Source organism: Perca flavescens, chromosome 13, assembly GCF_004354835.1.
Source record: "Perca flavescens isolate YP-PL-M2 chromosome 13, PFLA_1.0, whole genome shotgun sequence".
NCBI lineage: Eukaryota > Metazoa > Chordata > Actinopteri > Perciformes > Percidae > Perca > Perca flavescens.
This window is the reverse complement of record NC_041343.1, coordinates 17,696,127-17,708,530: the sequence shown is the minus strand read 5'-3', so window position 1 is coordinate 17,708,530 and position 12,404 is coordinate 17,696,127. Positions and strand designations below refer to the sequence as shown.

Below are 12,404 nucleotides of genomic sequence, written 5' to 3'. Positions count from 1 at the left end.
TCTATTGAAATAAATTAGCTTTTATGATAAGAATGGAATGTTTTTGTCATTTGAGGCATGCACGCCAAGATGTTATGCAAATGCAACAATCTGATGGGTACCTAACCCTCACACTGCCTCATTACTTGACTGTTCTTTCTCATTCCCATGTAAGCTCAAACCCCAGAATCTCCATGTGTGGCCTTATCACAGCGGAGCAGCTGCTGTGCAGAAGGAACCCCACATCCAGTATCGTATGAATATGTCATAAATCTGAGGCTGGACTTTCCGAAAGTTTCAGTGTGCTTGGTGGGTGATAGAGATGGGGGGCAGGGGTGCGCCAGAGTTTTAGTGCTAATTAGTCAGATGGGAACAGAAATACACATCAAAATAATTAAAATAAACAGGTGCTTATCATGCTATGGACTCCTTTTTATGTTTTTCTATGGAAAATAATTGTGTTGGAAACAAACATTGCAGCTTAAAGTTCCAGGTGAAAATGATTACTAGTCTCTAATTTTGTTGACTTAATAATGATCTTTACATCCCTCCTTTGTTCCTCATCACTCCCTCTGTCTCTCATCAGTATCCACTCAGTATCCAATATATTTAGTCCGTCTAAATGCATTTACTTTTCACATTTCAAATCTAACATGCATGTACAGCATCTGAATGGTTTATCTGATATTAAGTCACAAGAAGAATGTTCTGGCACATATAAAAGGTATGACAGCTGGAAAAGCCAGGGGTGCCACATACTTTGAAATAACAAGGCACTAGACACCCTCTAATCACCTGGCATTTTAAATGTGGGTGGTGGTGAGTCAGAACAAAATGCAGTCACAATAGTACTTCTAAGGTTCTGGCCTGGGGATTTTAAAGACTAAAGGCTGTCAGGTTTGTACTGTAACAACAGCTTGGAACTTTTCAAATAGGCTATTTATGATTGAAACTTATAAACAGTTCCATGGCGATAGAAATGTCCTTCAATTGAATTTTTAGGGACTGTATAATTTGTATTTCATTTCGTTGGTGTTAGTATGAATTGTTTCATATTCACAGTGCTGATGCTCGGCCCCTCTTTGATGAATTCAGTTCGATGGTGTTTTAAGCCCCCAACATCTCTTTCCAGGCAGCGCTGTGACCGCTGCCTTCAAGGCACCTAACCCTAACCTTAACCATAACCATAACCATAACCAGTCCTAGTGCCGTCCAGGCTGCGCTGCCTGGAAGGAGCCGTTGGGGGCAAAAAACACAGATAAACATGAATTCATGTACATTCCTGAAAGGTATACCATGTTTCAAAGTAATTGTTCAAATGTTTGCACACACTTCTGACTGACTTATATTTGATTAATGGCAGCCATACTTTTATTTGACCACAACAGTTGCTGAAGCCAAAAGTGTAAGTGTAATGTCAGAGAATTTATCAGATCACAAATCTAGTTTACAGAGCAAGGCGAGAGAATTGGGCGTACTCTCATGACTTTGCCTTGACATACGTTCCAACTTGCTGTACAAATTTCCCCCTGAGACCACCAAGGTCTAGAACGATAGATTTTCTCCAGTCTTAAGAAAAGGTTTGCAGCATTTTTTGTAGCATCAACTTATTTACATATAAGCGTTCTGCAGCAAGTGTGGGGTTAGTGTGAATGCGGAGGAACATTAGAGAGGACTAATTAGCCAACGACGAGCAGACTAATGGCAGTATCCCTGTATTTTAGGTTATAAAGACTGAAGTTCATCATCACACCTCAGCCCTAAAAAACTAATTTTACAGTTTTCTGCAACAAAATTAGATTTTTGTTGCACTCAAGATTGTCAAGACTTTATGGAATACCATGATATGCAAAATAATTTGTAGTCACTGGACACGTATACATGGGGGGTTATTTGAAAGTGTGACAGTAGAGAAGGATTTGGAGAGAGAGAGAGAGAGAGAGAGAGAGAGAGAGAGAGACAGATGAATTGCAGCTGTTCTATGAGCACACTTAAACGAGGGATTTTGCAGTTAATGTGTCTTAGATACCCCACCAGGATGCCCCTGAGCTTTATTTTCTAGTGCACATTATCTGTACTAATGTGCAATATACAAATTGTTTTGTTAACAATGATCAGTTATGCCCTATTAAAATTATTCATTAATGTTTTAACCCTTTAGTAAGTTAAATGTGCCTCTATCATCAAAGCAGCAACATAACAAAGCTATTGAACTTTCTCTTTCTGACATAGCATGGCAAACATTGACATTATTTGCAGCCCCCTGGGTTATAATTTTGACATGTGTGTATCTGAATGTTGACATGATTATATGATCTGTGTTATGAGTATTAATGAAACATACTTAAATTTGCTATTTTCCTTCAAGGCAATATTATCTTTAAACATCATTGTTATATCTTGCAATGATCCTGGCAGGAGAAACTCAGTAATTGCGCTATATGTAATAATCTGGAATCTGTGTAATTTAGCTCATCTTCACCCCCCCATCTGTGAATGTCAGCTGTTCTGCCTATTGGCGACAGGGCTGAGGTAACAAGCCCTCAAAATCCTCCAATATGTGCAGAGATGGGCGGCAGCACTTTTACGCAGGCTCTCAAGTGTCTGAAGTTAAAACTCCTGCGCGCTATTCTCACCGAGTATGTCGAGGGTCCGGACGGGTAGATGCGTGGGAGTCACCGTGTAGGCATCCAGCGGACTCCCAACACTTTGGGGATTTTGACGTTTTCGTGTAAAAAAGACCGGATTGTTTTTCAACATCATTTTGGCAAAGCGACTGTTTTCGGTTGGTTTGGATCACATCCGTCGAAACGATGTTGTTCAATAGACTTCTCCTGTGTTTTTCAGTCACAGGTATTGTTTTCGCGCTGCCCGACAGCTCTGGATTATTTTACGCGCTGAGATCTGAACTGTCAGAAGATGCAATCTTGGTGGCCAACAACGGAATACGCGTGCCTTTCGGGAGATCTGTCTTCATCGACCCCATCAATGATTTGGTGATTCAGAGGCAGCCGTGGGACCGGTGCAGCATCACAGTCCTGGATAATGATCCGCTCTCGCAGAGACCGGGGCATCTCTCTCCCAAAAAGTTTCCGTGTGATTTCGGTCCCAATGATGTGACATACTTCCACTACGGGTCGAGAAGTCCGGCTAAAGACAGAGTGAGGCTGCAGCTCAGGTATGATGCGCAAACCGAAACCGTTATTATCCCGTTTATGATGGAGGTTGAAGTAGTTTTTACGCAGCTAGAGTTACTCACCAAAAACATGCCTCTCACTGTTGATAATCTCAAAGCGATCAGTAACCCCATTGATAAGAAGATTTTAGAGTTCACTTATGACAGAGACTCTCATAAATGTGAAGTTACATCCCTGTCTAGCAGCAGCGCACTGCCGAGATACGGAAGACTCAATGATGGGGGAAAACTTTCCAAAATGATGGACTGTGATCAATTCACACAAGCTGACATCCGCTATGAGCACACGTTTGACCGCAAGTCTCCCAACAGGGACTATGTTCCCATGGTTGTGGAGCTGCATGATAAGGAAGGCAACGTGGTGAAACAGGAGTATTTCCATCTTATGATTCGCATCAAAGAGGGAGAAGAAAACACTCCCCCCAAACCCAGCTTTGTGTCAATGATGATGATGGAGATCAGCCAGTTTGTCATGACCGCCCTCACCCCTGATATGCTCGCTGCTGAAGATGCAGAGTCAGAACCAGATGAGCTTATTTTCAACATCACCTCTCCTTTATCTTATGAGGAGGGCTACATAGTCAGCACCGATGACAGAAACCTCCCCATCACGTCTTTCTACCAGAGAGACTTGTATGATCTGAAAATAGCTTACAAGCCCCCCTCCCTTGATTCAGACACTGAGAGGATTTTCCAGCTTGAGTTTGAAGTGGTAGACACAGACGGGGCCGTCTCAGACCCCTTCGCTTTTATGATAGTTGTGAAGCCGATGAACTCTTTGGCCCCTGTCGTAACGCGTAACACGGGTCAGCTGTTGTACGAGGGGCAGTCTAGGCCTCTCTTCAGTGCCCACAACTTGGAAATCAGTGATGAAGACAACCTGGACACTGTCACCATCACGGTGGTGGATGGGCTGCGCCACGGGGACCTCATGGTGCTGGGCTCTCACAGGAAACTCTTCACACCTGCTGACCTTACAACAGGGTTCGTTGTGTACCAGCACGATGGGAGCGACACATACAGCGACAACATTGTCTTCAAGATGTCGGATGGAAAAAACGAAGTAGAATTCCTTTTTCCCATCACAATCGTTCCCACTGATGACGAGCCACCGATTATAAATGCCAACACCGGCCTGGTGCTGTTCAAAAACCAGATGATGCCTATTTCTCCTCTCATGCTCAGCGCTGCTGATATTGACTCTGAGGACTCAACTATTAAATTCACCATTGTCCCTCCGTTTTCCACTATTGGCACAGTGCTCTTAAGGCAGTCAGATGCTCCAGAGGACCCCTCCTCTTGGAAGTTCAACTCTGAGGATGAAGTGTATGAGAAGGAAGTGACAGAGTGGCTTCAGAAAGATATCACTGACGGGAAGTTGTGTTACAAGCATACAGGCCCTCATAACACAGATACCATCATGGATCAGTTTTTGTTTACAGTCCAGGATGACAATGACCCCCCTAATGAGTCAGGAGAGAGTGTATTTATAATTCGTGTTTTACCCATAGATGACGTACCCCCTGAGCTTTTCCCTGGCACCACACTGCAGATGACTGTTCAGGAGTACAAGCTCACTCATTTTAGCAAAGAAGTTCTGCGCTACACTGATTTGGACTCTGAGGATCGAGACCTCAAATACACAGTTATCCAGCCCCCGATAGATACAGATGAAAATAACCCAGTTGTGTTTGGTTCTTTGGTTCTGACAGACAGCCCCGACACTGAAGTCACTGAGTTCACACAAGCTCAAATTAACCACCATAAGATCTCCTATGGCCCCCCGGATGTTGAGCTTGGAATAACAGCCCACGTCGTGCAGTTTCGTTACACTGTTGAAGACACGGCTGGGAACAACGTAGAAGGAGCTTTCACTATCTACCTCCAGCCTGTCAACAACAAACCCCCTGAGATTACAAACACAGGCTTTACTGTGTTTGAACGTGGTATGCACATCATCAGTATTGCGGAGCTAGACACAACAGACCTTGACACGGATAGCAAACAGATTACCTTTACTCTAAGCCAGCCCCCTAAGCATGGCCAGGTACATTTTGCATTCACTGATCTAGAGAAAAAAGGGGTTTTCAGACCTCAGGATATCTCAGAGGGGAAGATATCATATATACATGGTGGGGAGGAGACGATAAGCGATGAATTTCAGCTGGATGTCAGTGATGGGTTTCATGTTGTAACCGTGACGGTCAAAGTTAATGTAAAGCCTGTCGATGATGAAACTCCAACACTCAGCCTGCCTCTGGGAACAATCGGCTCTCATATGGATGTGCTGGAAAACGGAGCCACAGAAATCACAACTAATGTCATTCAAGGCCATGATGATGACACAGATGACCTCCAGTTGACTTTTATTGTGGAAGATCCTCCAGTTATGGGTGAAATATTGGTTAAAGGAGTGCCTGCCACTCAGTTTACACAGGCTGATATTATTAATGGCGTAGTTGTGTATGCACACACCGGTGGTGAGATAGGTGTCTCCTCTCAGCAGGATGGCTTCAATTTGACTCTCACAGACATGTCCGATGATTGGACAGTGGGTGGCAATAAGGTCAACGGAGTCCACGTTCGAGTCACTATCCTTCCTGTTGACAGCCAGGCCCCTGAAGTCGGAGTTGGGATTCAATTCAGTGTCATTGAAGGGGAGAAATACGCCATCGGCCCTCAGCACTTGAACGCTGATGATAATGACACTCCAACGGATGATATCCTTTGCACCATCATTGTTCAGCCCACTGCTGGCTATGTGGAAAATATATCACCCGCCCCAGGCTCAGAAAAGTCCAGGTCAGGAACAGCCATCAGTGCTTTTACCATCAGAGACATCAGGGAGGGGAATGTCTACTATGTGCAGAGCATTCACAAAGGGGTAGAGCCAGTGGAAGACAGGTTCACATTTAGGTGCTCTGATGGGATCAATTTCTCAGAGAACCATTTCTTCCCAATTGTCATCATCCCAGCAAATGATGAAATGCCAGAGATTTATTTGAGAGAGATAGTCGTGATGGAGGGGATGAACATCGTCATCGACACTCCGATTCTGAACGGGGCCGATGTCGATATTCCACCTGAGGAGCTGATGTTCATCATTTCCAAACCTCCCAAACATGGTGCCATTTTAAACCAGCTATCAACAGGCTCAATTTTGGTGACTAATTTCACTTTAGAGCAGATTCGGGAGGCATCAAGTATTATTTATGAGCATGATGACTCAGAGACAACAGAGGACAGCTTTGATGTCACTCTGACTGATGGAAAGTACTCCGTGCAGAAAACAGCCATGGTTGTGATCATTGCTGTGGATGACGAGACCCCCAGAATGCTCATCAACGACGGCCTGGAGGTGGAAATTGGGGAGACCAAAGAGATTAACAACCAAGTGCTCAAAGCAACAGATTTAGATTCAGATGACAGTACACTCACATATATTATCCGGTTCGGGCCTGGTCAGGGTCTCCTGCAGAGGAAAATCCCATCTGGTTCTCTGGAGAACATCACGCTCGGCATGAATTTCACACAAGCTGAAATCGACGCAGGGCTTATACTTTACACACACAGCGGACAGGAGGGCATCCGAGACTTGATTAAATTTGATGTCACAGATGGAATGAACCCACTAATTGATCGTTACTTCTACATCACTGTGGGCAGTATTGACATGGTGTTCCCTGATGTGGTCAGTAAAGGCGTGTCTCTGAGAGAAGGTGGCAGAGTGACTTTGACCACAGATCTTCTCAGCACCACTGACCTCAACAGCCCTGATGAGAATTTAGTCTTCACCATCACAAGGGCCCCCGTAAGAGGCCACCTGGAATGTACAGATACTCCCGGGATGCCCATTGTGTCTTTTACTCAGCTCCAGCTGGCGGGCAGTAAGATTTACTACATCCACACCTCCGACGATGAGGTGAAAATGGACAGTTTTGAGTTTGAAGTCACTGACGGCTATAATCCTATATTCAGAACATTCAGAGTCTCTATTGTGGATGTTGATAATAAGAAACCTGTTGTTACTGTAAATAGTTTAGTTGTCACAGAAGGGCAGATTAAGCTGATTACACCATTTGAGCTCACCGCTGAGGACCAGGACACGGCTGAAAAGTTGCTAAAGTTCACTGTCACCCAGTTGCCTGTTCATGGTAAACTCCTCTACAACCAGTCCGCACCCGTCACCAGCTTCACCAAACAAGACCTCAATGAAAACCTCATCAGCTACAAACACGACGGAACTGAATCATTAGAGGACTCCTTCTCCTTTACAGTCACCGATGGCACACACACTGACTTTTATGTCTTCCCCGACACTGTGTTTGAGACTCGGCGCCCTCAAACCATGAAGATCACCATTGTGGCGATCGACAACGGCGTCCCCCAGATCGTGGTGAATAAAGGTGCCCCTGCTTTGAAAATCTTGGCCACAGGTCACCTGGGGTTCCCTATCAGCTCCAAAGTGCTGAGAGCAGAGGACAGAGACAGCACCCCAGCGTCCCTGGTGTTCCACGTCACCATGCAGCCCAAACACGGCTACATCGTTAACCTGGGAGAAGGAAACAAGTCCATCAACACATTTAGTCAAGGTAAACAAACACCCTTCACTATTATAATGTATGACCTTTGCATGAATATTGCATGTGGGTGGCATAATCAAATGACAACAATTTTGTTAAGTACTGTGCAGTGGTTGAGGGATGGGATTTTAAAATGTAACTGCCAGTTCCTGTAAACAAAGTAACATTAAAGGTTATTCCAAATAACAATAAAAAAAACAAGAACATACAACTCACAACATGAACACATACCCTCCCCGTCTCACCACCTCCCTATACATTTTTTTTTGACAAGATGACATAATATACATAATATTAAATTTGCAGTATTAATACGTGTTTATAAAACATACATTAACACACTAACCGACCATTAGTGCATGTCTAAATCATTATATGTGTAAATACATGCATAAATGTACAATAAATAGTTTGGTAATTATTTACTTACACTTTCTTAATGATCTTGTGAACTATTGACAACTCCTTAATAGCTTGTTTGTAATTGATGTAATACTTAATTTAGAAATGGTGAATCCCTCATTCATAAATTATGAAAATACAATAATTGAACACATTATAGATGAGCTTATCAATCAAGAATAAAACATGTATAACTGTTTATGAATACCATAATATTGTGTAATAATGTAGGAACAATACTTTATAAATGATAAATTAAGTATTTTAATAATTAGTATATTATATTAAGTATATTAATACTTAACCAATACTTCATAGTGTGTAGTTATTATAAAGTATTACAAAAAATGGTTATGTATCATTACCATGCTTATTTGGCAAATTAAACCGGTTTTAATCATAATTCTTTGTAATCAAATAATTATAATCCCCTAAAGTGTGATATGATACTCATCATGTGATACTAAACTTCAGAGAAAAACATGTTAAAGTTAAAAATCCCTGCAAATCTATAAGTTTTGATTAATGTTTCACACTGCCTACTAAAGATTTTAATTTATGGAGTAATAATTAGATGTGCCTTCCTCATCAAATCATAATTAGGAGACCGAAGTTAGAGGCTGATGTTTCACGCAAATGTCTTTTAGACGGTTCGGGATGAATAATTTATTATTTCTGCATCTCCGGGGAAATGTTCACATCTGATGTTCTCAACAGTGGTTTGTTAAATGAAGCAGGACAGAAGTAGAGGATCATGTGAAAAGGTCAGAGCAGATCTTTTGGTGACAGGATGGCATTTGAGTTTGCAGCACATCCTCATGGTTTGACACTTCAAAATTTGTAATCATTTTTAGCAATTTGTACATCTTAAAATTAATTTAGAAACCTGAAACCTCTTAACAAAATACATGTATATAAAGCACCAACATTCAAAGCGAGATATGCCACCTGCACTATGAATGATTAAACATTTCTGCATGTGTCTGTTTATTGATAATGCAGACAGAATCAAGACAACAATGCCCCTGATTGAGGTTTAAAGCAATGCAAGCAATGCAGAATTTCATGTCATGCTGAGGCAATTATACGACCAAGTAAGAAAATTCACTGCTTGTGCCACAGCTTAGCACAAGCACAGGGGGCTGAGAACAGAGTAAAAAAAACTCTTCAGTCTGCAGGAGACGGACAATTATGGCGACCACTGAGCGGCTGCAGTCTTTGAGGTATAAAGGGCACAGATGAGACAAGAGTGCGGCGAGAAAGAGAGGCAAAGGAGCAGAAGAGGGGCAGAGAGAGCAAGTAAAGTGGAAGAGAGTGCAAAAGAGCCAGGAGGAAAGGGGGCGAGGGGGAGGTGTAGGTGGCATGAGAGAAATAAAGAATGAGGCAAGGGGCGTGAGAGAGTGAGTGAGAGAGAGCAAACAGGCTCGTCAGAGGAATCAGTCAGGTGAAAGAGACAATCCCTCGCTCTTTATTTACTCGTCCTATTTCCAGGGCACATCCCATGAGGCTTTCTCTTTAAATATTTGATGAACAATGTGCCCCTGGTTCACAGTGTTGACTTTACATTTGCAAGGTCCTCAGGTTCAAGGCTGCGTCACAACACTTCTTAACACTGAAAAGAACCTTTTCCTGCCGCTTCTCCTGTGCGATCAGATCGATACTCGCTAATGTGAAAAGATGAACATTAATTTGAAACAATGCTCTTAAAGAAATGTTCTTCTATTGTACAAATGTAAGATGGTTTTGTTCTTTTTAATCCGTGCCTCCATGTTAGAAGGGAAGGAGAGGCAGCAATGACAGGAAGCCACCGGAGAGGTTTAAGATTCGTCCCAGCCAGGAGTCAGGGGTTCATACTTTTATGAACCTCCTTCCTCTGAAATCTATTATTGAAGGAGGTGGTTCACAGAGGCCAAGCCCTTTCACAGTCTTGATGATTTTTGTAGAACGGTGGGGAAAAAAGGCAGGCAGACACCCTGTAATTCAGAATAGGTAAGAAAACAGCTGTGGAAGTGTATGAACCCGCTGCAATCCTGCTTTTAACATTCTTACCCTCGTCTGTCATTAAAAGATCCACTGTCACCTGGTTTTCGGAGCTGTTGACACAGAAAGCTGGCAGGTTCAGGATTTAAGCGTTTTCTGTTGGTTTAGCTCGAGCTTTCTCGGATTTGAGGTTGCGGCCTTATCGTCCTGGATTACGGATGCATGACTTTCAGAATGCTTTCTCTGGTAGTAAATTGTTCATGCTGAGTGCTGATAAGGAATAAAATCAGTGTGATACTAGAGACCTGCTGTTACTGTTGCTGATATGGTGTTGAAGCAGGACAGCTTCCATCTTTGAACAATTATTCGACAGAAAGAGTGTTTGAACAAGCGATAAAGCATTAATACAACTTCAAAGTGTGTTTGAGGCTATTTCTGTGTAGCCAGCGTGAAACTTCACATGAAGGTTTTTATTGTCTTAAAATGCAAATTGTTTCATAAATATATATTTTTAATCATGACAAGGACAAATCTCTTCGATAAACAATTTATAATTTAGCCATCACCTTGATTTAACTTGGGGCAAGGTTAAACTTTTCATAACGCATCATCTCACATTGACACAACTTCATTTTGAAATCCAGAGTATACTGGCCTTACTTAGCATGTCGGTAGTTACATCAAAACATTTGTTGTTGTTTGTTTATCATTTTGAGGTTTTGTTTTGTTTTTGTTTGTTGGTTTTGTTGTTGACAGGGATTTACCATATTTGCACAAAATTATTTTTCTTGTGCTTCCTGCAGCCCTGATTTTTATACCTGTTTTATCACTCGGCACTCCAAAAAACTAAAGTTGCTCTTCTGTTACAGCTGATATCGATGACCTCAACATCTGCTATGTGTTATGGAATGACGAAAATGCTACAAGTGATCTCTTCCATTTCTCCGTGAAGGATTATGGTACGTTTTTATATTTTTATTTTAGCATTTCAATTTTTCTGCACAGAGACTGTTGAGAAAGATCCTAAATGGGTTGCCAAATGACATTTCAACAAAATGTTGATAGATACAAATTGCCTCAGGTGAAAATCAAACCTGTCACGTTGTGGGTATGGTATGGTCTCCCTTACCTTTGGACTCATCTCTTGGTGAATCTGTAACTCTACAGCAGTTGTCAAGGTTTAGAGAATCACACTTGCATCATATTTTAGCTCATAGCGAGATTCATTTTGTAAATTGTTTCTGGAAGGAACAGGTCAGTAAAGAATATTTTTAATTATTCTGTTGTTTTCATTTACAATCATTGGGCTAAATGGAAGCCTTTTTTCTGTCAGCTTCAGATGCATAAGGGCGACTGATACACTATGTGCACTGACTTCATTTGATTCAGGATTTGCCTATAAAGTGATCTGACATTCAGAGCAATAGTGCAGTTGTGGGTCAGAATATCAATCTGTGACAAATCCGCGTAGGCTGACAGAGGCCCTTTGTCTGTAACGGTATGCTACAAATGATGCTACATCTTATTAACTTACTGGTGAACTAATGAGGCTCACAGGTTCATAAAAGATAGGAAAGTCATTTTTGAGGTGCTGAGATTAACGCACATCACTTTCACAGTTTCAAGATTAAATGGGACTGTCTGTGTAATTTGTGAATATGACTGCAGGATATGTCAAATAGTATTAATGTCTATTCTATCTTGATGCAAGGAAGATTTCTCAGGGCTTTTTCTCAGCAAAGAAACAATGTTAAAAACATGTATTTAAAATACAATCTACTATACATAATGTAGATCAAAATAAAGAAGTGCTAAGTTGGTCAGTCTAAACTGTGCGAAATGTCAGTATTTGAACTGTTTGACTCCAGAAGGTTAGAAGAGTTCTCATACAAAGAGCAAAGAGCGCTTCAGCTTGAGGACATTTCTATTTGTAAAGTCCTCTGCGTTATGATTTATTTGATATGCATTATGACCGTCATTCAATTCCTAAATTATGCCCATGAAACTGCCTCTTTACATTCTGTTCTATATGGAGTTAGAGTCCATTTATTAAGGCAGCAGCTAATTAAGCAATCAGAAATCCGCAATTATTGGGGTATGCATACCTGTGGTCTCCTAAGAACAAATCATATACAAGAGAAAAAACAAACATTAATGGAAATGCATTCCAAATGAATAAATGCTGCACAATCATACAAGAGTAGAAGCAGCACCAACAAGTGTGAAATGTTGCAAATACCAATACATACACAGGTTGGTTGTCT

General features: G+C 41.7%; 1 protein-coding gene across 1 annotated transcript in view; it reads left to right on the top strand.

Moving 5' to 3' along the window:
* Nucleotides 1-2,590: 2,590 nt before the first annotated feature.
* The window catches only part of LOC114566569 (FRAS1 related extracellular matrix 2), a 60,821-nt gene continuing 51,007 nt past the window's right edge, over nt 2,591-12,404 (top strand). The window contains exons 1-2 of the mRNA XM_028595127.1: nt 2,591-7,767; nt 11,010-11,099. Of these exons, the coding sequence (XP_028450928.1) occupies nt 2,793-7,767; nt 11,010-11,099 (5,065 nt within the window). The 5' untranslated portion in view covers nt 2,591-2,792. The remainder of the gene's footprint in view (nt 7,768-11,009; nt 11,100-12,404) is intronic.